The sequence below is a fragment of the Balaenoptera borealis genome, assembly GCF_965194805.1.
Source record: "Balaenoptera borealis genome assembly, chromosome: 3".
In the NCBI taxonomy this organism is placed as follows: Eukaryota; Metazoa; Chordata; class Mammalia; order Artiodactyla; family Balaenopteridae; genus Balaenoptera; species Balaenoptera borealis.
The window spans coordinates 87,926,623-87,953,971 of record NC_138866.1 but is presented as its reverse complement, the minus strand read 5'-3'; the positions used below and the strand labels follow the sequence as shown (position 1 = coordinate 87,953,971).

General features: G+C 43.9%; 2 protein-coding genes across 2 annotated transcripts in view; both read right to left on the bottom strand.

Moving 5' to 3' along the window:
* Nucleotides 1-376: 376 nt before the first annotated feature.
* On the bottom strand, nt 377-25,768 carry SQOR (sulfide quinone oxidoreductase; the record flags this gene model as incomplete). The annotated part of the gene is made up of 9 exons (XM_082388822.1): nt 377-715; nt 1,955-2,133; nt 2,430-2,497; nt 4,561-4,744; nt 10,214-10,423; nt 12,038-12,232; nt 15,878-15,931; nt 22,809-22,979; nt 25,535-25,768. The coding sequence occupies 9 exons, from the start codon at nt 25,766-25,768 to the stop codon at nt 658-660; spliced, it is 1,353 nt and encodes a 450-aa protein (XP_082244948.1). The 3' UTR covers nt 377-657.
* BLOC1S6 (biogenesis of lysosomal organelles complex 1 subunit 6) overlaps nt 25,664-27,349 on the bottom strand; it is a 92,975-nt gene continuing 91,289 nt past the window's right edge. The window contains exon 6 of the transcript XR_014243538.1: nt 25,664-25,785. The gene's annotated coding sequence lies outside the window, so the exon portion shown is untranslated. The remainder of the gene's footprint in view (nt 25,786-27,349) is intronic.

Sequence of the window (27,349 nt, the reverse complement as noted above, 5' to 3'; positions counted from 1 at the left end):
TCCACATCCTGTAGGAATAGGCCAGCATGAGTACCCACCCCCTGCCCCGCATCAGTCACCGGCTAGAAGAACGTGGTCTCAGCATGAACGTGGTGGCAGAGCAGAGGGGCAGCAGCTGGCTCTCGGTCCACTGCCCCCGCAGCACCAGTTCTAGGCCGCACGTCTTCGGGGCTTTCACAGACACTGTTTGAAATGCTATTCTCCCTGGAATGACTCTTGTTTCCTGTAAATCCAAACAGGTTCTGGTGAAATTACGCCCTCTATCAGTTGACTACTCGAAGTAGATAACAGGTAAGCTATCCCACCACCACCATCTTTTCCTCCCCAGGGCCGTAACTTTTCATTCCACTAGTCAAGATAGAATTTTCTCACAGAATGTCAATCAATGGCAAGCTTTTATTTAAAAAATAGAAGTCTGTTCTTTCATTTGCGTATTTCCAAAGAATCAAGCTCATCCCGGACAGCCTGCACGGTGGCTGTCCAGAGGGACTGAAAAGGGAGGCATCTGGTCACCATCATCCAGCAGTAAATTCTTTACGGGGTTAGATTCTGAGTTCTTCATGCTGCTCGCGGTCAATCAGTGGCTGTGATTTTGGTCCAGGAGCCATCCACGGATGGATGGCCATCCCTCCAAGCCATCCAGAAGCTGAGCCATCCTTAGCTCCTACCCAGATGGAACAACTTCCGCAGAAAGGCTGGTCCTCCCCAGTAACCCCTGTAAGAAATGACACGGAGAAGTTCTTTGCGTCGGAAAAGATGGGGGTGACTTCGGCCAGCCTGGCGGCTCCTCACACAAAATACTTACCAGGCCATACAGCAAGGCTGACAGCGAAGCAGGAAGATCCCAGGACTAGGAGGGGACAAGTCCTGGCTTTGACACTGACTTGCTATGTGAGCCTGAACATGCTGACTCAGTTCAGCCAAACAAAGCCCCTACTACATGCAGACTGCAATCCTTTCTACTTTCACTTGCTCATGAATTAAGTATAGGTCAGGGTTTCTCAACCTCGGCCCTCTTGACATTTTGGACCAGGTACTTCTTTGTGGTGGAGGCTGTCCGGTTTAGCAGCATCCTTGGCCTCTGCTCACTAGATGCCAGGAGCGTCCCCTCCAGTTGGGACAACAGAATGTATCTCCAGATGTTGTCAAACGTCCCCTGGGGAGCAAAACCACCCCTGGCTGAAAAACACTGGTATCGATATTCTGACTTACTTTTCTTAAAGGATTTAGGAAAGTCAAATGAGATCATTTTTTTTTTTGCAACAAAAGAAGAGGAATTATTAAGTTTGGTACTCTGTTCACTACTTGAATGCCTACTGTGTAGCTGTCTCTTCTATGTATTGTCTCATTCTTCCCCATCCTGTGAGGAAGACAATGTTACTTTCATTTTGCAGATAAGAAACTTAAACACAGAGAGTTTAAGCAACTGGCCCTAGGACACACAGCTAGTAAATGGCAGACACGTGATTCAAACAAAGGTCAGACTCCAAAGCTTATGCTCTTAATCTCTATGTTTTCTTTGTCCTATAACATAATAAAAACAAAAGCAAGGTAGCAGATGATAAAGTACTTGACATGTCAAAAGTGATTTACTATGGTGATTACTATTATTTATCCAGCAGCAAGAGAGAACCAGAACCTGGAAGACAGAAGACTCGGTCACTGCCAATAATGAAAACAAGAGGCTGCATCCCCTGTGGGTGGTAGCTGTGCTAGGGCTCCCTTCCCTCACCCAGGGCAGCCTCTTTCCCACCACATCTGGCTGAGGCTTCAGAACCCTTCTCAGGCTGCCATCACTAATCTATGAGACATGGCACAGCAAGGTGGTTCCCTTTCGCCAGTCCTGCTCGGGGTCATATCTCCTGAAGCTGGAAGGCCTTTTGGAAACAACCGCCCTGCACAAGTCGGTGCGATCTGCTGACAGCTGTGCCTCTCCCCCAGGCAATGCACTGACCTTAGCATCACATTCCAATACAGGAACGGCATCATGTCAGCCTTCATGAGGTACATGGAAAGCCTCTCTTTGCTCTGGTCAAAGGGGAAGGTTTCCAGGGGCTGAGCGTTGTAGTCAAATTCCGCAAGAATAACACGGTTGTAGCCAGTCACCAGCGGACACGACGTGTAGCCATCATACTAAAATTGGCCATGAGACAGAGTTGGAAAGTGGCTTCTTTCATGGTGCTATCTAGATACTTTAGAATTTATTATTTACTCTGAACAGTTGTAATTTTTTCTTTTTTTTGTATATTCTAATTTTTTGTACAGTGAAAAAACAGAAATTATATAACACGAATATACCCAAGGCAGAAACTGAAGTGCCCATATTAGACAAACTAATTAAGAAAGTGGCAAAATTGTGGGAAAACACTGTTTTCATGCAGAATGGAAGATGGTCAATTGAGACAGTGATTCTTACAAGGCATACAAACCTTCTTCACTGGTGTTTGATTCTTCATAATCAGAGAAATTGTTCTGTCAAGTATTCCTGACTGGGCAGCTACATGAGAAATGGAGAAGTCAGAAAAACATAAGCATCTAGATTTTCCATGAAAACCAATTTGCAAATAACTTTAATGTGAACAGGTTAAGAAGACCCCATCCCTCTAGATTGTAACTAGAGCATAACTCTTAACCCAGTGATGAAATCTAGCTTCACCAGGGACAAGAAAAACTAACATGAGGGGCTCCTGAGGTGACACAGTGGCAGGTAACACAGCCTCACTGTGGAGGTCTTGCCGAAACGTATGATCTGAATCTGATCATCAAAAACTACTAGACGGTTCTAAATCGTGGGATATTCTACAAGATAACCGGCCTGGACTCTTCAAAAATGCCAATGTCATGAAAGTAAAACAAAAAAAAAATGTCAGAGGCTTCTAGATTAAAGAAAACCAAAGAGACATGACAACGAATACAGAGTGTGGCCCTTGACCGGCTCATGAATTTAAGGGGAATTGGGGCCGGGGGGCAGAGAAAGCTATAAAGGACATTTTTAGGGAAAATGCAGAAATAAAAACTGGATTGTATTGATGATTTTATAATACAATGCTTAATTTCTTGGACATGATAATGGTCTTGTGGGTATAGAGGAGAAAGTGCTTTTTCTTAGGAGATAGAGGTAGAAGTGTTTGAGGGTGAAGTATCATGATGTCAAAACTTACTTTCTAATGACTCAACCAAAAAATGTACATAGTGATCAAGCAAAATATTAATTTATTGGCTAATTATTATGTTAGTCACAAAATATTAATAACTGGTTAATACCTGAAGGGTATATGGGTATTCATTGTACTTTCAAATTTTTAATAGATTTGAGATTTTTGAAATGAAAAGTTGGGGGAAAATTACTGTTAATAATGAAAAAGACAGGTTTCCCTGGTGGCGAAGTGGTTAAGAATCCGCCTGCCAATGCAGGGGACACGGGTTCAAGCCCTGATCAGGGAAAACCCCACATGCCGAGGAGCAACTAAGCCCGTGCGCCACAACTACTGAGCCTGCACTCTAGAGCCCGCGAGCCACAACTACTGAGCCCACGTGCCACAACTACTGAAGCCTGCGCACCTCGAGCCCATGCTATGCAACAAGAGAAGCCACCACAATGAGAAGCCCGCACACCACAACGCACCACAACAAAGAGTAGCCACTGCTTACCGCAACTAGAGAAAGCCGACGCGCAGCAACGAAGACCCAATGCAGCCAAAAATAAATTTTAAAATGGTAATAATAATAATGAAAAAGACATTCAATGGATTTCCTAGAAAGTCTTTCTTAGGTTGACATAGTCAAGCAAAAGTAACACATGTTTGGCAGGTGTGTAATTCACACAAAACGCTCCCATACCTGTCAGCAGGGAGGTCCGTGTTTCATAGCATCTAAAGAAGACAGTTCCTGTCTACAGAATACAGAATCTAAAAGGCAATTCCCTCCATCACTGCTAGAGCAGAACATCGACGTGAAGAATTTAGTTTCCCAGGCTGAGGCCTTAATCATGTACCAATCAGGGCACTCTCCACTGTATCTGTCTTAACAGTGCAATTTTCTGCTCTGCAAGCTTTCATTGACTTGCATGTGTTTTCTGGGGAAACAAATGCTTCCCTAGTTTTACGGTGTTTCGGGCAGAAGAAAAATAGCCAACCTGCCTGGCATCGGGGGCAAAGAAGGCCAGGGATGCGAGCACGGCAGTATGAGAAGTAACAGAATTCTAGAGAGCTGGAAAAGTGGTACCTCTCTCTCTCTAATGCCCCCTCCCCTGAAAACCACCCCTCTGACAGAGAAAAGGCAGATGAGGTCGTGCTACTCTGGTGCAAAGCACTCAACAGATACTTTCTTCTTTACACAACACTAGGTTCACTTGACAACTTGCTTCTGTGTTGGGGAGGCCAAAGTCATTTTTAGGCCACAAAAGTTTCTTCATTATTAATGAAGATAATGAAATATATCTTCATTAATATAATTAGCACATAATGAAATGCCACTTGTGCCCAACTTTTGTTTCTGTTATGACGGTGCCTGAGGATGACATCATGTTGGGTGGGGAAGAAACACAGCTCGTGGTCTTACCTACGGCAGCAGCGGTCTTTGACGTTGGCAGGTTGGTGCAGTCCCCAATCCCAAACACGTTTGGGTAGCGCTTGTGCTGCAGAGTGTCTTTATCCACGTCCACCCAGCCGGCAGCATCAGCCACAGGACTTGTCTTGAGGACATCTGGTGGGCTCATTGGTGGTGTAACGTGAAGCATTTCATACTGCCAAAAAGGAGAGCATCCAAATGTGTGTTTCTTCTGTTATTTCTATAGCCCCACAAGCTCCCGTCCTAACTCCCTAACCCACACACTGTACTATGGCTGCACGGAGCAGTATAAGTTAGTGCTCAAACTGATCCACACCCACTCCAAGATTTTCCATGCTCCTGTGCAATGTCGTGATAAAATAACTGGCATGGGGCTTCCCTGGTGGCGCAGCGGTTGAGGGTCTGCCTGCCAATGCAGGGGACACAGGTTCAAGCCCTGGTCTGGGAGGATCTCACATGCCGTGGAGCGACTGGGCCCGTGAGCCACAACTACTGAGCCTGCGCGTCTGGAGTCTGTGCTCCGCAACAAGAGAGGCCACGATAGTGAGAGGCCCGTGCACCGCGATGAACAGTGGCCCCCGCTTGCCGCAACCAGAGAAAGCCCTCGCACAGAAATGAAGACCCAACACAGCCAAAAATAAATATAAATTAAAAAATTAAAAAAAAAAAATAATAACTGGCATGGTCTCCCTATACAGAGGGCACGTGATCCCTTGGGCAGTAGGCATGGGGGAATCCGAAATACTGGAGTGAACCTCACTAACATTTTGAAAGAACTCATTGATGTTTCTATTTATTACTAAAACAAAGCAGGGGGTGTATCTCATTTGCTCTCTCCCTGACCCTCAGCTGTCGACTTGTAAAGTCTGGTACTTCAGTTTTATTCTGCAAAGAGGTTCTCAGAGCACCTGAAACTTGTAAAGGCCATGTTAGGAGCTCATAAGTGGGCACCATTCCCAAATGTGGGTCAACACTCAAAATACATAAAGGAGACCATCAAAACACCAATTTAAGGTGAAATAAAGGTGGCAAGAATATTGGCTAGCACTTTGAAGAAGGAGGGGTCTGATTCAGTGTTGGGTTTACTGAACCATGTGGGAGGCAGGGTGGATTTTTTTTCCAAAAACCTATATCAGGGTTACCCTTGGCAATAGGGCACTAACCAAACCTGGTCAATTCTGATGGCTCATTTAACTCTTTTGTTTATGTAATGTTCTTTTTTGTTTACATGATATTTTGCAGTTTATCCTTTTTATTCCTTTTATTTAATAAACTCCATCTAGCAATATCAAATTGATTTAAATGTATACAAAACATTTCATTATGGTGAAAACTTTAGCATCTTAGGACAATCCTAACCTTGTGATAGTCAACAACCCCTGGTTTCTATAAGGAGCTCTGTCCCCTCACCAGGGCCTGGCAGTCATTGGTGGCAGAGGGAGTTAGGAAGGTGACTTGTATTTATTCCCACTCTCAGACAATTATAAGCTTAATCAACCTTAAGGTAGAAGGAGTGGGGCAAATGGGCAGTGTTCGGCAAAGTACTCTGGGTGGCTCTTTAGGGGCCTGGGTCCCTGAGGCTGGGTCTGTTCATTTACATGGAGACTGAGCACATGTCTGCAGGACAGCAGATGGAACGGTCAAGAACCGTCATCCACCAAATTATTAAGGCCATGTCTATACTTCTGCAGTTAACCAGACCACTTTTTTTAGCTGAGGACTAAACCTTACTAAAGTTAATGTGCTTGAATTTCACAAATACACGTGAATTTCATATATCTTTTCTAGAAGGAAGGTTAAATATTTCCACATAATCATCATAAAGGTATGAAAGTTTTATTTGAGAAAAGAACTACTGGGGTCTGCTTTATAGATTTGCTGAAAATTAACATTAGCATTCAGTTGTAGCTTGTTCTTTATCCATTATTTCCATAAATTGAATCTGATAAATAACTTGGTTCTCCTTCATTAACATAAATCATCTATTCAGAATATAAACTTTAATGTTTATAAGCAGCATTTGGGAGACTTGTGGAAAATGCAGGTTCCTGGACCCCACCACCCCCAGATCCCAATCCAGTAGGTGTGGGAGAAGAACAGGAATCTGCACTTTAACAAAATCCCCTAGTGATTCTGACATATGAAACCTGTAGATGATAGTCTTAGAAGCTCTGGCTTGAAGGAACAGGTTCATTTACAATGAAAAATGAAATGCTATTACTTAGACAAGTGATTTCACCTTTCCCTTCCTCATCTATAAGGAAATGCACTACATTAGACAGTCTCCAAAATCTCATCTAGTTCTAGGACTCCATGATATAAAAAAAGTTTAGATTTTTAAAAACATAGGAGACTTGGACCAGTTCACAAGCTCTCTATGAAGGATCAGAGACTACAGGCTTTTGGGTACATTTAATTCTTTACAGCAGTGGTGTCCAATCCTGGTGACACAAGAGAATCATTAGGGGAACTTTTGAAATTCCCAATCCTCAGTCCACACCCTAGACCAATTAACCAGAATCCCTGGGTGTTAGACCCAGGCATCAGCACATTTTAAAAGCTCTCCAGGTTATTGCAATGTGCAGCCAGGGCTGAGAACCACTGCTCTAAAGCCTTTTGGTTGATTTTTTTAAATTCATATTTTAAACAGTGGAATTGGGTCTGGAGGGAAAATCTTACCTAAAATCCTATACTTCAAAAGGGCACAAATAATCTTCTTTCCTTATAAACCCTTTAGTAGAACAATAACCATTTATTTATGCAAGTCCCTATCTGTAGCCTCAACTATCCACAGCACAGTTGAGAACCAAAGTAAAAAGGACCAAATAACAAAATTAAGTCCATGCACTCAAGCTCATACACTTTGCTCATAAAAGTATGCTGTGGGCCCTCACACATAGCCCATTTGCTTTTACTTTACATGAAATGTAATGAGTTTGGCTATCTCATTTTCCAGCCAATAAAAAATTAGAAATAGTGACTTAAAAGAGCTGAAGCTGGAGGGACCTTCCAAAGTCACAACTGCCTGACAGCCAGGAAAAAAGAAAACTGGAAAACCACAAAGGGGACACACACAAAATCAAATAAAGAGTAGTCTGAGACTCTTTTGTAAGGTGATACCTAGCCCTAAACAACCCAGTAGGCCCTAAGAGCATAACTATGCAAGAGCTATGCAAAATTATGACCCTGAGGGCTTCCCTGGTGGCGCAGTGGTTGAGAGTCTGCCTGCCAATGCAGGGGACACGGGTTCGAGCCCTGGTCCGGGAGGATCCCACATGCCGCGGAGCAACTGGGCCCGTGAGCCACAACTACTGAGCCTGCGCATCTGGAGCCTGTGCTCCGCAACAAGAGAGGCCGCGATAGTGAGAGGCCCGCGCACCGCGATGAGGAGTGGCCCCCGCTTGCCACAACTAGAGAAAGCCCTCGCACAGAAACGAAGACCCAACACAGCCAAAAATAAATAAATAAATAAGTAAATAAATTTATTTAAAAAAAAAAAAATTATGACCCTGAGCTGGGGCAAGCAGATGAGCCTGAGACATGCTGTGACACCAGAAAGCGAGGAACTGCTCAAAAATATGATGGGGACATGTCACAGGGACATAGGAGCCATCCTGAAAGGGCTCCTACTGACCAAATCTGGGACAACTTGAGCACCAAAATAATTAAGGACAGGGATGAATTATAAACCACTGGGGGAAAAAACAGAAATTCATGAGTTCATACTAATAATTAATTAATTAAATGAGAAGAAAGGGCTTTTGCTGACAGGATGCCAAGAGTCTATCAGTAAATGTGGAGGGAATGCTGGACTGGAACATCATTTTGCAACCACCGTAGTAAAGCCTGGATTAGGCAAAAATCATCAATGGATGTTAAATCTAGTGGGACACTTTACTGAGTAGGGTGTTTGCATGGTCTGAAATTGCACCCCCCCCACCCCCGCCAAACTCCTTATTATTAGCAAGGAAGAAAAAAAATAATAATTATACAGTGGAGGAATTGGACCATATCTTGACTGGCGATCAAAATGAACATCTTCAGCGAGGGGCAGATGAGTACTGTGTGCTTTCCAATGTGATGCCCTAGAAAGACACACCACTTATGCCGTATTTCAGTCCAAAAAGCAGAGCCTGAAACTCATCAGAAGAAAACATAAACAAACCCAAAATGAGGAACATTCTATTAAAAAATAAAAGTGGGGTGGGAGGGAGCTGTATTATTCCAAAATGTCAGTGTCATGGAAGACAAAGAAAGGCTGTGGAAACATTCCAGATTAAAGGAGGCTAAAGAGACATGACAATTATACCGGCTTCCGTCCTGGAGGGGATGGCACTACAAATGCTACTTGTCAATCAACAAAACCAGACTGTAACTCATAGATTAAAATATTGTATCCATGCTAAATTTACTGAATTGATAACTGTACTGTGGTTATGTCAGAGAATACTCCTATCTCTTAGGAAATTCACAGTGAAATATTTAGGGGTAAAGGACCATGTTGTACGATGTACATAACTCACCTTTAAACGCTTTGGGAAAATACATTATATTACATTACATTACATGATACTTACACATAGAGAGAAAGAGAGGGAAACAGAAAGTGAAATCAACGAGTAAAACTTTATAATAAGTGAATCTAGGTAAAGTCTATATACAGTCTTCTTTGCACAATTTTTATTTTTGCAACTTCTCTAAGTTTGAGATTATTTCTAACTCAAAGTTTTTTAAAATATGACCTTGAGTCATTAGCAACATTTTAAATGATAGTCATTACATGCCATTCAAGAAAGGAAAGATGTGTGAAATACATTTTAAAAAGAGCTTGTACTAGGAAGCTTAAAATGCGAAGTTTTGATGTTTACAAAATTAATCTTTGGTTCACTTCAAAATTTCCTTTTATGGACTCCTTCATTCCTCTAAAAATGCTGAATGAATAAACTGTGACTCTATGTACTGTTTCCTCATTGGTAACAGCTCTTGCCAGAATGACATAAACAAATGATGCTTCCATGCATCTTCTCCAGATGCCTTTACATCTTGTTCTTAATGTACTAGTCCCACACTTCACAGAAGAAGAAACAGACACATAGAAGCCAAGCCCATATACAAAGGCTAGATCTTTCCAAGCAGGATGGGGCTCCACCAGATCTTTCAAGGATTTTTAAGCATTTCCTTTCAGGCACAGGCGAAAGATGTTTAAAGACAGCCCCTTCCACAGATGAAAGATACCCATCACTCTTGAACTACCCACAAGCAGGGCTGACTCTCACAAACCATAAATTGAGACAATCACCAAATCCTGCATTTAAGGAGCCTTTCTTAAACTCTAGGCAATAACTGAAGTTGTAAAATATTTTTGGCAGCTTCAAGTGACTCAATGCCAAGGAAGTACACACAAAATAGCATAAAAATTCACTCGGTACCGGTAGATGAACCCTGCTCACCTCCCATAGACACAGTCTCTTATCTCTTTCTCTTCCCCACCCATTTTGGTCCACCGTCTCCCCTGTTGCAACCCTTAGATGCTCACTGTAACCAGCCTCCCAAGCACATGATGCTGATGGACAAGGAAGTGGGGGCCTCAGCGTCGCCTGCATCTATGGCACTGCTCAGCTGACACCTTCACCTCCACACTCACTGAAATCACTTGGGTCTCTCCAGGTTTGTCCAGATTTTCAAAAACAGCCTCTTGTTTATCAGCTCGGACTTCAATGAGGTTTTGCTTGTAGTTAACAGTGAGGTTCCTCTCCCGGATAATCTCCTGCAGGGCTTCTGCATACTTCTTGACCCCAAAAATTGCTCCAAGAGAAGTGTTGAAAATGATATTGGCCTTGGATCGCTTCCCCGTCTGAGAAAAAGAAAAGAATAGAAACAACCAACATCAAAGTATTACTCCAGCCACCCTTTTTTTTTTTAACCTAGACAAGACTTAAAACCCTCAGAAGAGACCTCGCCAGCTTTCTCCATCACTATGCGCTGGTGGGTGAGCTGTGGACCAATCCACTGCCTCCTCATTTTCTGTCAGTGACACAGCAACTAAGAGCAACTTGATTCAGGTGTTGAGGTGGATCCTGTTCAAAGAGGGCCAGAGATGAAAGTCAAGTCCAAGGGAAGAGAGAGCTGAATTGTTCATTCATATATTCATTTGTTGATTCACTCAGTAAACATTTAATGAGGTCCTAGAGTTGGCCCGGTACTATTCTAGGTGCTGAGAGGACAGAAGTGAACAAAACAAAGTTCCCGTCCCCTTGGCTCATACACTCTAGTATTGTTCATATGTTTCAGAGAGGCTGGTATCCTACCAAGTGCCTAAGATCTTAAGTCACCTGAAAGAGAACCTTCCTCTCAGGCCATCTAAGACTTGGGAGATGTTATGCAAAGAGAATTCCAGGAGGGAAGAAAGCTAACCTCTGACTCTTTTCTTTTGTTCAGCTCCTTTTAGGATTTGCTCACCTGGATCACACTATTTGAAAGAAGATGGGTGGGTAAGAACCTCAAAAGGCTGTGCCAACCCGAAATTCTCATGACCCAGGAGTGACCTTTTCTTAGAAACAGCAGCGATGGTGGACCTGTTCCTTAACTGCCCACCCCACAGGGTTGGGGCAGGTTTACATAACCCAGGGGAAGGCCTTCCCAGTGCTGGGCTCCAAGCACACTTTCAACACCTCTTCAGTCCCACCTTCCCCTCCCCTTCTGCCCACCTGTCCCTTTACAGAACCAGAGGCTGCTTTGAATCCTGTCACTGTCTCAAGTCAAACCGTGCTTTGGTAAACCAACTGTGACATCCCACACATGGGCAGGAGGGCGACAGCAGCTTCTCCACAGCTTCTCACCAGGTGTACCTGAGCTGTGGACACCTGAAGGTGTTTGAGGAATGCTGAGAAAGCATCCCCACCCAAACATCTCTTTCCACTAAGGTCCAAAGTTCTAAGTGAACAATTTTTTGTCTTTAGAGTTGGCAGTTTGCCTATTATACACCCAAGAATATACAAAAAGAGCCAAAAAATATTCATAACACTGAAGTTGAGCGGGAGCAGCTGAGGATATTATGTACAAACATGAACAATGTGCAACTAATTGTGCAAATGCACGGATATATTTAAACAATCTCTAACATATCTTACCAGTAGACTTTTATACACACATTTAAAAGCATATTACAAAGACTATTTAATAACATATAATACATATAAATTTGTCTGTACAGTATGATTATAACCATGTTAAAAAAAAAACATGTATAGGGAAAAAAATGGAAGTACATGTCAAATTGATGACAGCAGTTATACCAAAGCAATTGGACTATGAGTGACTTCTTCCTTTTTTTCTATTTTGTAAACTTCCAATTACATAATTTTGTACATATGTAACAAAAATTTAAAAACAAAAAAGGTATTTTGACATGGATAAAAATGAAATTCCTTCTGCCCTCCTTGTCTCCATCCCTGGAAAAGAAGCATACCTTCCTGAAATAGGCCTCTGATAAATACATGATCTTCTGCGGGGCTCCAGCGCACTTCACTGGAGTATTAGGGAAGGTAAAGATGGCATTGCCCTCCTTAAAGTCCTGCAGAGCTTTCCATGTCTTCTCTACCGTCTTAACTGAATAATTGGACCCTATTTTGGGATGGGCAAAACCTTCAGGGAGGCCTTTGATCTGCAACAAAGCACACAAAGAAATTATTATTTAACAGAAGTGCAAATGGAGTCTGTGTTTAGAGTCCTTGTTCTCTGCCATTTCTACAACCTCTCAAGTATTTCAGCACAATCATTAGCCCCAGGACTCAAACACAGTGGAGCAGGCAGGTGGCTGAGGGATCTGCTAAGCCCAGAGCTGTGGTGCCCGCAGTCACCTGTCAAAGCACAGAACAGGCTTGGCCCGGCGGAAACCCTCGGCCTCCCTGGCCTGGAGACCAGGATTTGAACCTATCTCTTCCCACCATCAGAGTGAGGACAAGAAGCCAGGCTTACTTCCTCTTCGGAGAACCAGTTGCCTTACTGGGAAGAAAAAGAACAACAGGCAGAACCAAGAGCCATACTGTCAGTGATTAACAAAATTAAATTACTCTGTATCAGGTTGGACCAGGCCCAGCTCTTGGTAAAGGCCGCAAAGGCAGGAAATTAAAAGCATGGACTTGGGAACCCTACAGACCCAGCCTGAGTCCTAGCTTTTCCACTTACAAGCATTGTGATCCTGTGTGAATTACCCAATAAATCAGCTGGTGGGTCTCACGTGTGGCCCCCAGAACAGGACCACCTGGGAACTTGTTAGAAATGCAAATTATCAGGCCCCACCCCAAACCTACTGGATCAGAAACTCAGAGGCAAGCCCAGAAATCTGTTTTAACAGGCCCTGCAGGTGATTCTGATGCACACTGAGAAGCTCATGTTCAGCATCTGTGAAATGGGGATAAAAGTAACTGCTTTGTGGGGTTGTTGGCAGGAATAAAGGAGACCAAGCGTGTAAGGTGATTAGAAAAATGACACTTACGTGGTAGTGCTTTGTAAGTATTAGTGTATTCCTGCCAGGAAGATTAACTTGGTCCCTGTCTTAAATGTTAGAAGGTTCATACAATGCAATGAAGATGGAAAGGAGTGAGTTAAGAGACTCAAGCACAAGCAGGGAACCATCAAAAACAGTCATCAAGATGGCCTGATCCTTCAGAACCTCCCCAGGCTGTTCTTCAGCCTGTTCTCCAGGCTGTAGGGCACCCACCTGCAGAGTCACCCAACATCTATTCCTCAGGTCTCAAGGAAACAGAGTCCTATGGTCTCCTCCATTGCATCCAACATTAAGAGCAACTATTCCTCTGATTACTGACCATATCTTCTGCTGCAGTTTAAGTAGTTGTAATATTCTCAGTCTCAACAACAGTAACCATTTATTACCATAAAATCACCTTGCATTTTAATGTTTCTGCAGTTTCACATCTATGTTAATATTCACTCCATTCACTATACTCCTCTGAGGGAGGGGGTGGAATATTATTGACCCACAGACACAGACGAGGAAACTGAAGACCAAGGTTGAGACACCCACCTAGACTCTTACAGAACTAGATACCGAGGCCCCTGACCACTGCCTGTGGCTCTTCCCACAGGACCTCCACACTTCCTGGCTCCCAAAGAAAAACTCAGTAGCCAAGAGATAAACAAACAGCAAATCTGCCTTCCTCGTTTTTCTCTAGTCTGAAGAAGTTGTTGTTAAGGAAAAGGGTGCCATAAAGTGATAACCAAGTTCCTTTTAAGGAGACTTGGTCATAAAGGGCAGTTTATGACGCCACTGAATCCAAGTTGCTTCTGGGAACCCTGAAGCAGAAGGAGCTGGGAAAGTCTGAGAAAGAGATGAGATAACAGGCTGTGCGCTGGGAGCTGTGGACCGTCCTACTGCACTGAGCAGACCAGCAAGCAGGACACGGCGCTGCAGAGACCCCCTCGGGAGCTGGTGGGGGAAAGAGGCGGAGGCAGCTGGGCAGAGAGAAGCTGCTGCGGTTCAACAGAGCCCAGATCAGAGATCCAGCCCTTCTGGAGGCCCAACTACATTCCTGCCCCCGAGATCCAAACACCTTGGTATCCTCATCAAAGAAATCCCTTTTTGTTTACACTAACCTGGGTAGTTTTCTAGTATCTGCAAAGAGTGCTAAGTAACACAGTAGCCCTGGTAACGTTATTCATGTTCTCTTAGCCTCAGTTTCCTCATCTATCAAGAGGAGATAAAAATATCTACCTCACAAGCAGTTGTGAGGAATCAGTATTAGATTCCTAGCATGGTCCCTGTACATAGTAGAGACTCCATAGTAACAGTTACTTTTAAATATTATTATTATTATTTTTATTATTTTTATAAATTTATTTATTTTATCTTTTGGCTGTGTTGGGTCTTAGTTGCTGCCGCGCGGGCTTTCTCTAGTTGGTGGCGAGCAGGGGCTACTCTTCGTTTCAGTGCACGGGCTTCTCATTGCAGTGGATTCTCTTGTTGTGGAGCATGGGCTCTAGGTGCACGGGCTTCAGTAGTTGTGGCACATGGGCTCAGTAGTTGTGGCTCTCGGGTTCTAGAGCGCAGGTTCAGTCGTTGTGGCTCACGGACTTAGTTGCTCCGTGGAGTGTGGGATCTTCCCGGACCAGGGATCGAACCTGTGTCCTCTGCATTGGCAGGCAGATTCTCAACCACTGCACCACCAGGGAAGCCCACTTTTAAATATTATTGTTTCTTGGTTTACTGCAAGAGGGTGCTAAGAACTCTCAACGCTGGTCTCTTCAAACAGTCCTCCCCTCACGGCACCGGGCTGTCAGGGTGACAGGATGGTGGAGATGGGCTGTCTTTGCTAAGTCAACTCTGGTGGGCTTTTTAAGAGGCACGGACATCCCAGAAATTGTAACTGGCACCTTTCTCCATAGAGTCTCCTCCACAGTTTGTCGTTATATGAGGCTCATGACCCATGGCACCAAACTCATCACACCTTCACACCAACTCATGGCTTGTGTAAACCTTCACAGAACACGTCCCAGGTCATTTTCACTACACCCTACCCTGGACATGTCATGATTCTGGTTTTTTACACAGAAACACACTTCAAAGACCCTGCTGATCCAACTCAGATGTGGCCCTCACCTGGACCGCATTCCTGAAACCTGTGACCTGGTCATCACAATGCTTTATGTGCTTCAGCTACTTATCCACAGTCCCCAATAAGCTTCTGGAAATCATAATTACTAACTCACCCCATTATGTCTTAGGAAAATAAATTTGAATCTCACAATTGTCAGAAGGCATCTGGTTCTCTAGCTCCCTGAAAAGGGAGGTCTAAGGAACTTCTAGGGCAGCATTTATATTGTGTCGGTCACTTCATACTAAAAAACCCAGCTCTATGCAACAAAACTCAGACATCCTTCCAGCTCCTGGTAAGCTAACTGCTGGTATTCTACCTTTAAAGTCTGCTTAAGAATTCACAATCTAAATCTTACTTTCAAAGGAAAATTTTATCTGTAATATAACCAACTAAGTTCTACAGAGAAAGGTAGTTTTCTTGTAAGTGTGGAAAAGGCTGCTATTTTGCAAGCATTACCATCAGGCCATGGACATGCTGAACTCTGATTAAAGTTTAAAGCTAGAACATATCATGATCATTGACAGAATCTTAGAGAAGACTTTTTTAAAACCATAAAAAGACTGCTGAGAAATAAAACTAGAAGGGGATTTCTTAATACTCTTTCTTGTCAAAACGAATGTAAAGCAACTAAATGCGGTTTTGATCGTAGCATAAGTACGCCAGTGTAACATAAAAGTAGCTTAAAACAGTACCTTCTCGTAGTCCAGCTGAATTCCGAGAGCAATGATAAGATATTTGTAGGAAATCTGCAACACAAAAAAATGACATTTTAGACCAGGACCCAAAAAGTGGCAGCCCAAGGGCTGACTCAGGCCCCAAATGTGCGTGGCCAACACTGCGTTTCCATTTTTTTACCGTGACTGACTTGGGGCTGTGGGTAGTGGGCAGGAAAGCAGGCAGGGATGCACGTTCCAGTTTGCCATCATGCCCACCGTTCTCTGCTGCCTCACACCTCACTGCTTCACAAATATTGTATAACCTGCCTGGCCTCTGGGAGCTCGAGACGCCTGTATTTTTACACAGTGGAGAACAACAGCAAAGAGGCCACAGTGCTTCCCTAGTGCTTGTGTTAACACAACATTTTTCATGTTGAAGAGTGGGAGGATGACTTTCAAGTCTTAAAACAATCAGCTCTCTTTTTTTTTTTAACATCTTTATTGGAGTATAATTGCTTTACAATGGTGTGTTAGTTCTGCTGTATAACAAAGTGAATCAGCTATATGTATACACACATCTCCATATCTCCTCCCTCTTGCGTCTCCCTCCCACCCTCCCTATCCCACCCCTCTAGGTGGTCACAAAGCACCGAGCTAATCTCCCTGTGCTATGCGGCTGCTTCCCACTAGCTTTCTATTTTACATTTGGTAGTGTATATATGTCCATGCCACTCTCTCACTTCGTCCCAATTTACCCTTCCCCCTCCCCGTGTCCTCAAGTCCATTCTCTACTACGTCTGCGTCTTTATTCCTGTCCTGTCCCTAGGTTCTTCAGAACCTTTTTTTTTTTTTTTAGATTCCATGTATATTTGTTAGCATACGGTACTTGTTTTTCTCTTTCTGACTTCACTCTGTATGACAGACTCTAGGTCCATCCACCTCACTACAAATAACTCAATTTCGTTTCTTTTTATGGCTGAGTGATATTCCAAAAACAATCAGCTTTCTTTAAAAGCTATCAGGCAACTTGTGAATCCCAAGCAAATCTGACCTGTCCTATGAATTGGATCAATATCGTAACTGAGAAACTGCTCTTTTGAGGGTCACTGAAAAGGATGTGTGTGATATAACCTACCTGATCTTGTTTAATGATCTGTTTGGAATTTAAAACTCCTCTCTTTAAATATGGGCATTGTGCTTACCCATGCTGAGGGCAAAAGTATCCATATTTATTGTGATGGAAATGGGGGTTTAGGATCAGAAGGAAGACAAGTTGAAGCACAAGAGTGTAAGCAAGAAGGATGTAAAGTGAAAGGACTTGCCTAGAAAACTGGAGAATGACTGCCGTGACAGGAGCCCAGAATGGAGCCACAGGTGGTCACTGCCACATTCTTGTACCAAACAGAGAAGCACTTGTGTTATACAGCAGCAATGTTCTCCTCACTACATCGAACGCTCCTAGACGATAAAGGTTATGTCTTGTTCCCTATAGTCCTAGAATCTAGCACAGTCACTAAATTAAAGTGAGGAAGTTGGTAATGCTTGTTGGATGAAAGGACAGGTGGATGGTTGATTTCAGTTGCTTGTGAAAAATACAGTTTATCAAAGTGGACAGATAATATATACATCTTCACCTGTATGATTTGCCTACCCATATAGAGACCGGGTGCCCTTAAATTCCTTGGTCTGTAGGAAGGTGTACCAGGCCCATTAAATGGCTGAGTGAACTGTGTTGAGTCTTCAGGGTGTGAGGTCAGAGATGGCATGGGGTCTGGGGGTGGTGCCCTACAGGTAAGACATATGCATACTGTCAGCAAGAAAAGCCATTGGTTTGTGCCTGCCTTGATGGTTCTAGTAGAGCATAATATTGATTATTTTAAGGACTAGTAACAGACATGCTTAAGATTATGAAAAAAAATAAATAAATAAGGGAGAATAAACCCTAAAGTAGCAAACAACACAAGAAAGCCTCAAGTCTTTTGAATGAGTTCAAGCTTCCAGGCCAGAAGACCTAACTCTAAGGAACTGCAAAAACTTGTAGACAAAACTTTTGAGCAATTTCAGAGAACAGTGCAGACCCCGCTGGAAGGCTAAATATGGGCAAGTGTTCTAATTTTATACAGGGGATGGGGGAGGTAAATTCTGACACTAACAATTTAGTAAATAGGATGTTTAAACATTTCAAAATTCCAGGCTCATCTACTAAATAGATGTCTCGTAATAATTTAGAAAAAGAAAAGCATCAGCATGTGTTCACAGACTGTAAACCTGCTTTCCATCAGTCAGCAGTCAAATACTCTGTGGGCACAGGGTGGATACTCAATAAATATTTCCTTTTCCTTTTTTCCATGTATTCTTTTGTTTTTAATAGATCTTTATTGGAGTATAATTGCTTCACAATACTGTGTTAGTTTCTGTTGTACACCAAAGTGAATCAGCCATATGCATACATATGTCCCCATATCCCCTCCCTCTTGAGCCTCCCTCCCACCCTCCCTATCCCACCCCTCTAGGTCATCGCAAAACACCGAGCTGATCTCCCTGTGCTATGCTGCTGCTTCCCACTAGCTATTTTACATTCGGTAGTGTACATATGTCGATGCTACTCTCACTTCACCCCAGCTTTCCCCTCCCACCCCATGTCCTCAAGTCCATTCTCTATGTCTACATGTTTATTCCTGCCCTGCAACTAGGTTCATCAGTACCATTTTTTTTTTTTTAGAGTCCACATATATGTGTTAGCATATGGTATTTGTTTTTCTCTTTCTGACTTACTTCACTCTGTATGACAGACTCTAGGTCCATCCATCTCACTATAAATAACTCAGTTTCGTTTCTTTTTATGGCTAAGTAATATTCCATTGTATATATGTGCCACATCTTCTTTATCCATTCATCTGTTGATGGATATTTAGCTTGGTTCCATGTCCTGGCTATTGTAAATAGTGCTGCAATGAACACTGGGGTACATGACTCTTTTTGAATTATGGTTGTCTCAGGGTATATGCCCACTGGTGGGATTGCTGGGTCATATGATAGTTATATTTTTAGTTTTTTAAGGAACCTCCATACTGTTTTCCAAAGTGGTTGTATCAATTTACATTCCCACCAACAGTGCAGGAGGGTTTCCTTTTCACCATACCCTTTCCAGCATTTATTGTTTCTAGATTTTTTGATAATAGCCATTCTGACCGGTGTGAGGTGATACCTCATTGTAGTTTTGATTTGCATTTCTCTAATAATTAGTGATGTTGAGCATCTTTTCAGGTGTCTCCTGGCCATCTGTATGTCTTCCTTGGTGAAATGTCTATTTAGGTCTTCTGCCCATTTTTTAACTGGATTGTTTGTTTTTTTGATATTGAGCTCCATGAGCTGTTTGTATATTTTGGAGATTAATCATTTGTCTGTTGTTTCATTTGCAAATATTTTCTCCCATCCTGAGGGTTGTCTTTTTGTCTTGTTTATGGTTTCCTTTGCTGTGCAAAAGCTTTTAAGTTTAATTAAGTCCCATTTGTTTATTTCAAGTATTCTTTAAAAAATAATAACAGCAACATTTCTTGAGCATTCACTCTGTACAAGGCACTGTTCTGAATGTTTTACATGCTTTAATTCATTTAATCCTCACAGCAACCCAATGAAGTAGGTATTGTTAGTAGTACCATTTTACAGATGAAGAAACTGAGGCACTACTTGATCACAAAGATTTACTGAACACCTTCTATGTGACAGATATTGTGCTAAGTCCTGGACATACAACGCTGAACAAGAAAGACCCAGTTCCTACCCCTCCAGGAACTCAGTCTAGTGGGCAAGACAGACATTACCAGATAATCACACAAATAATTACTAAACCACAGAATGCTGTGATGGCATGTCAAGGGGGAACCTGACTAGTCTGGTAGATCAGGGAAGGCTTGCCTGAAGATGTCATCTCTAAGCTAACGATAAGCAGGAGTTAGCTAGGGGAAGAGGTGGAAGCAGCATGTGCAAATGTCCTGGGGAAGAAGGAGGCCAAGGTATTTGAGAGGCCAGTGTGCTGGAGTAGGAACAAGGAAGAGAACAGAACCAGGTTAAATCTGGAGAAGGAGCAAGGACCAGTCTACACGGGGCCTGGGGGACACATTCCAAACACACAGAACTCTGAATCAGGGAAAAGTCAGAGACACAGACACACTGAGGCTGGATTTCAGCAGTACCCTCACATTGTAAATAGGATAGGAAAGTGTAAACAAAGAGTGGAAATGATTTGGTAAATTTTTTAATATTTTCAAAAGAATATTGACTGATTTATGTAAGCTAGAAAAAAGTTCTCTAGGGGCATGTTAAAGAATTAAAACCTTGAACTTAAATGAAACCATCATGGATAATGGCAAGGAAAAATTGCTAACTGGATGTCTGAATCAAAAATCTAAAAGATCCAGGCAGGCTGGGAGGGTGAACCAAAACCAAGAAGAAGAGACATTGTATGTAGATTTCTGATATCTGGCTATGCAATACTTTTGCTTAAAAAATCTCGGAGAAGAGTCTCACCAACTAATACCAACTTCTTTCGCAGCCCTAAAACAAGACTCTACAACTCTCCCAAGGGTCTAGGCCTTAGACGTCTAAGCAGGACTCAGAAGTGAAAGCACCTCCCAGTGCCTCTCATTCTCAAGAGATAAGACAAGTTTATGTTCCTTAAGATACACACAAACCCAATCACAGAGGACTCTGAGCTATTCCTATAATGCAAAGGGGTCTGACTAGGAGGCAGGCACTGCTGTACCAAAGGGGGATGTGTATTAGAAGATACAAGTCCGCTGGTCCCGTGATCTGGCAGCAGACTGGCAAGGGAAACGAGCCCCAAAACTCAATCTTGTGAATTGAGAACAATCTTGTGTTTAATCCAGTCTGCTCTCCTGGACATGCTGGGGAAAATATGGAAGCGTTTCAACAGGGAGAAAATAATATATAAAATTTTTAATTTAATGTAAATAAATAAATATGTCTGTATATATTTTAGGATGCGGGATGCTTGACTTGACAGTAGATCATGTGAAAAAAAGACCCAGTGGTTTGAACTGACCTCTAGCCCAGCATGAATCAGCACTGTGATAACTTGGCAAACGCTAGCTTGGATTCTATCTAGTTGCGGGAGAGAATGTCCCACTCTATTCTGGGCTGTTCTGTAGTGTTGGCTACTCTTCTAGGCACCTCTAGGGGCCACGGATCATGGGGACAAAACAAGCCAGATGATGTCTCAAGCAGGGTAAAGAGGGTAGTGAGAGGGCTGGAGCTCATGAAATCTGAGGAAAGTGGAGACAGGAGGACAAGTCTACCTGAGGAGAAGACTGACACAGACTCTAAGAGCCACCTTCAAATAGTTGGAGGGTTTCTCCACAGAAAAGAGAGAAGGCTTTCTCTCCCACACTACAGGAAGAATAAGGGGCAAGAACAGTATTATGGCTACTATCACCCTGGAGGCCCAAGAAAGAACAAAAAAAGAGGTTACAGGAGGGTAGATTCTGACTCATTAAAGGCAGAACTTGCATATAACCTGTCTGTCTATAAAAAATGAAGAGGGATAACTTGTCAGAGAAGTCCCTGGCCCTGGAAAGTGTAAATACTAACCCATTTTAAATTCAACCCCCTACCCCACGTGCCTCAATCCCAGTAATTAGGCTCTGTTTTTTTAAATGAATATTCATCACCTTCTAACACATTATATAACTTATTATGTCTACTGTTTATTGTATGTCTTCCTCCACTAGAAATATAAAATCCAGGACAATAAGGATTTTTGTCTGTTTTCATTCACTTATATATCCCTAAAACTGTACCTAGGTTATAATAATGCTTAATAAATATTGAGGAAGGAAGGAAGGAAGGGAGGGAGAGAGGGAGGGGAGGGAGGGAGGGAGGAAGGAAGGGGGGAAGGAGGGTTGGTTCAGGGTTGATCAGGGTTCAGGGAAAGGCTGCAAACAATCTCTGAACTCCTTGAAATTAAATGCAAAATTAGGTACATATATGCATTTTCTAGACTGGGCTAATTAAGATCCACACTCAGAAAGATCCATGACCTAAGGAAAGGTTGAGAATGCCTGGAGCCAATGGTCCCTGCTTAGAGCAAGGGGTTGGATCTGAAAGATTCCCACCAACTCTCAGATTCTACAGTTCTGTGAAAATGCTGGAGTGCCCAGTCTGGAGGGAGCCGGGTCAGGATATTAAGGCCAATAACACCCTGGGGGCCCAAGAACCATGGGAGCCCGGAACAGGCCTGTGCGGCACGATGGCTGTCTTGGGCTCAGCAGCAGATGAGGGGACACGATCCCCCGATGGCTCCTAAGCCTGTCTTCTCACTGTCCTGCCCTCATCCCCTCAGTCAGACACAGGGGCTGCAGTTGCTGAAAAGCTGTGATCCCTGTGTGGCTGGGGGTGGGGGGGGGCGGGGAGGAGACTTCTAAATGGTGCCAAGCAACCATGAGCCTCAAGCTGCAGCAGCAGCAATTCTCAGCCCTGGCACCACCGCAGTCACACAGCTCCCTAACAGCTCTGGCCGAGCTCCCCCGAGTGTGACTGGGATGGACACTTCCCAACACCCCCTTCCTCTGCAGGACCAGGGGTCAGATAGAGAGGCTGGCTGCTTCAAAGGAAAAAGGAGGGAGGTACCTGGTATTTTCACACAGAGCAGTAGTATTTGTTCAATAAAAATTCAGGCATATGATACTGTACCAAGCAATAGGACAAACAGTGGTGTTCAATAAATACTTGTCTTCGTTGTTCATTTATTAATTCAGCATCACTCCGTCCTTCCATCTATCCCATCCTCTGTTCCCCACACGCCTTCCCATCTCACGCAGTATTCAGCACACACACACACGCACACACGTACATGTATACCGCCCTCTTACCATGAAGCTGTCCAGTTTGATAACGGCTGTGCGTTCAATACAAGCCCTCAGGTTAACAAAAGCCAAAGGACGGTTACCTCCTTGTCGTTGTCTGTGTGGATGCAGTTCTTGTCTGGGTTCAGATCAACCACTCTAGCTTTGATCCACTCTACACCAGATGGAATCACACTCGCTGTGGGACGGCCAGATGAGGCTAATGGTTTGGCACCAGCTCCCACCAGGGTCCAGATTGGCTGGTAGAAATGTCTCTAGGGAACAAAGTATTTGGAGATTCATTTCAATGTGAGGCCGATCCAAAGGGTCATAGCTGAAAGTACATGAGCTAGACTCTCTCAATTCCTCCCTCCAGACCCTTGGAGCATCACAGAGAAAAGTCTCCAGAAGGTTAGTCTTCCCGCCACCGACTCCACTGATGTCTCCTACTGTGTTAAGCTCTGAAGGGCAGTCACCTACGAAAGAATTCTGCCAAGATCAGCAAAAAAAGCCATAAACTATCTTTAGTGAGCACTGTATTATTTATTGCTTAAATAATACAGATTTAAGATTTGGTGTTTAACATGTACATGTTACATATACATGCATATAAGCACACACACATTATTAATCCATTTATGTGCACGGATATAAAGAAAAAGTGAGCCCCAAAACCTAAATATGGTTCCTCAGAAATTTGTGAGGTAAGTCTGAAAAGTTTACTGCCGCTTTGGGGATGCTCAAAACTTCATTAACTTCCCACTGTGTTTCCCAAGCCCATGGGGAGGACTACAGACATCCCCCATCAGCACTAGGATCCCTCTTCTCCTTTCTCAGAGGCATCAGATCCTACCATGATACCCAAACTTCCAGTATTTTCTGGAGTTCTTCTGCTTCAGATGGTCCACTCTTGATCTCAGTTAGTTGTGAAAGTTCTAGGCTCGGGGCCAAAGGGCATATTGGCTTAATGGTCTCTGAGAATTCCAATGCAACCATGGAGTAGACCAGGGGACCAAGAGATCTCAACATTGTCAAAATGCCTCATACTGGCCAGAAAGAATTGCCCACACCCCCAGAGAGTGAAGAGAACATAAGGAACAGCTCTGCAATCTCCCTACAGCCATAATGCATGGGATCAAAGATAAGGGGGGCAGAGGTCTCCAGTTGTGAGAGCTCAACGATTTCAAGTCCATCTTGAACAGAAAAGGGAATGAAAATACAAACTCGGATTATTTTTTAGACTGCAAACAAGCACAAGCTCTAGCAGTCACTAAACCAGACACAGGAGGGAAAGTGCCAAAGGCCTGAGCCGCTGGCAGCTCCTGCGACAGCCCCTGTCACGCACTTCCTCACAGAGCGGGACAGACCCCATTCTGGCCTCCTGAATTGTGTCCAGTGCCTTGGAGGGGCCTGTCTCATCACAAAGAGTAGCCCCACCGGGAGGCCTTCCATGCGTTAGCTACAATCCACCACAGGCCACCTGATACAGCTCTCAGACCACTGTCATTTCAAATGTTGTCCCTGAATTAAAGTCACTTTTAAGAGGAAATAGACGGAGAGGGTCCTCCAGTCTCCCCACAAGTCACAACCTACCAGTTGGAGATTGCAAAAAAGCCCTGGGCAGCCTCGTTTGGTACTGAGAAGACTTCCTGAAAAGGACCGTGCCTTTCTTGCTCTACCCTCCTCCACCAAACCGGCACCAGATCCATTTTGCTTTTTCCTCCCAAAGATACAGCTTCCCACTGGTGCACACCCAGTTCCTTAGGAAACGTTAAGCCAACCGCCAAAATGCTTGACTATTTTTTGAAGCTTTGGACAATCTTAAAATATTTTTCATGAAATAGTGCTTTACAAACACTTCCCAACTTCCCTCCTCGTGTCTGCTAGCTTTTTCTGCTTTATAATCTGTTTATAATCTCTTACACTTATATTTCTCAAACCCACTGACACCTTTTCAGTGGGTTTTTACCTTCCCCCCCCCCCCCCCGCCCCTCAACTCATCACCCTTTCTCCAGACTGGAACAGGGAAAGGAAGGTGCAACGGCCACTGATTTTCCTCTGGACATGAGACTGAAGGTGGAGGATGACACGAGTTGAATTGTTTCTCTCCAAAAAATATGCTGACGTCCTAACCCCAGGACCTGCGATCGTGACCTTATTTGGAAATAGGGTCTTTGCAGATGTAATCAAGTTAAGATGGGGTCATGCTAGACTAGAATGTCCTTGACCTCTAATGTCTATCCATCAGACTGTCTAACGTCTAATCCAATGACTGGTGTCCTTATAAGTAGGTCATGTGAAGACACAAGAGCCACACAGAGAGAAGGCCATGTGAAAACAGAGGCAGAGATCGGAGCGATCTACAACAAGCCAAGGAACACCAAGGACTGTCCACAACCACCTAAACTAGGAGAGAGGCATGAGACAGCTTCCCCTTCCCCCTCAGCCTTCAAGGGGAGCATGGCCTTGCTAACACCTTGGTTTTGGACTTCTAGCCTCCAGAACTGCGAAAGAGTAAATTATCTGTTGTTTTAAGCCACCCCCTTTACGGCAATTTGTTATGGCAGCCCTAAGAAACTAACAGAGAGAAGAACATAGGCCAAGAGATCTGTCCTCGCTCTCCCCCTCCCCCCACCTTCTCCCAATTCTTTGGGACAACCTGCTTTTTATGCCCAGAAAGAGAAGCACTAACCTGGGAACATGGTGGCCTAGGCATGACAGTCATCCCCAACCCAGCCCCTATCCTACGCATGCATGTGCACGACACACACACACACACACACACACACACACACACACACACACATGCACTCAAAAGGGGGAGACTTACCTCGCTGGGCTCAATGATGGCCACATTCTCTGCGCCCACTTTCCTCTTCATGCGGGCAGCCATGGTGATCCCACCACTGCCCCCACCCAGCACCAGCACCTCATAGTGGTTCTTGGCTGCGAGGCTGGCCCCTGTGTGAAGCTGAAGTGGTTTGGCCTGCTGACAGCCCAGCCTGAGGAAGCAGGCAAAGAGTCGGACACGGGGGCCAGACACCACAGCGGCCAGCGGGGTCATCTTCAGGCTGGATCAGGCTAGAAAGGAACAGATAAGGCTCTGTGTAAGGAAGGAGCCACTATGGGACCAAAGCATTTTCATTCACGGAGGGAGGGGAGGCTGGCATCTGGCCGGCTCTAGCTGGTTGCCGCCGTTTCAACACCACCTTCCCACCTGGCTGTGGTCAAGAGCTTCTTGGGTATGCTCCACAGATGGCTAACAATTGGCTAAGCTTTCCTCTTCTCCCTTTCCTCCTCCTTTCGGGACATCTCAGACTTTGAACCAAGTAACTCTCATCTTTTAAGTTCTCCTCATAATGTGCCTGTACCTCTCCTTGTCCCTCCCTAAAGCTAGGGCATCATCTACGGTATCCCGCTGTCATCCTTCTCCTCTCAGGCACATTCCTCAATTCTTTCTTTGGCTTTTCAGTCCACCAAATATGTATGAGTCTACAGATAGACATCTGAACAATCCCTTGCCACAAAGGGCACCTGAGACCTTGCTGAAACAGAAATAGTCCAGCAAGAATCCCACCTTCTCTGTAGCTCAGAGTTCAGGCCAAGGTAATCAGAGCCTCAGCCCCACTAAGAAGTACCCGGATCTGCCTGCCCAGCGACACACGATTTAAATCACTGGCTACAGACACATAAGCAAAGGCCCTCCATATCTTTGGCAGTTTCAACCAGATGATGCAAAAGCCATAAAAGGAGCCCTGCCTGGTATCATAAAGTTATATTTTATGAAAAGAATCTGCATATGCTGCTGACCAGTCTTTTATTATAACCAATTCGGTAAATAATCTCCCCTTTATAGTTTTTCCAAGAGACACACTTTACCTTTACGAAAAGGTGTTTCTGCTCTGAGCAGCTGGTGCTTTGGCAGTGAGGAAATGAAGGCGTCTCAGAAACTGGCCTTGGCGTCATCCCATCCATAGATCCGGCCTTACATCTTGGATACAGTCTATTTTATAACTTGAGGGGTCCAGACCAAACTATCTCCCTCCCTGCGTATTACAGCACCCCAAATTCCACCATCAAGCTCATCCCTGTGGGTTCAACAATGCTCCAGGAACCGTTTATTAAAATGCAAGTACCCAGCTGGGGGATAACACTTCTAGCTGCTAAGTTCACTAACTTCTTAATGGGAACAACTTAATTATATGACTTCCCCCGCCAGTGGAGAAGAGGAAGGCTACACGAGGGAATTAGAGAGAGCTGGGAGGGAAAAACCCTATGAAAGGAAGAAAGAAGGGCCCTGGAGGAGTGAGAAGGAGGGGCCGGAGTGATGATTTTAATTAAGATTAACTCTGCTCCAGTGTTTTGGAACCCCTGACAACTTCCTCAATATTTCAGATCTGAAAAGCAACCCAGAGCTGGGGGGAGGGACATGGGGGCCACAGAAAGTGGGGCAGGCTCATACACTGTTGCCACAAGTTTAAATCAGTATGACCCTTATAGAAAACATTTCCATCCTTTGACCCTGCATTTTCATTTCTGGGACTCTGTTCTAAGGAAGTAACCTCTAATACTTAAGAAGACAAACCTTTACAAAGATATATCTCACATATTCATTCATAATACGTTCAACCCTGAGTTAACTGGT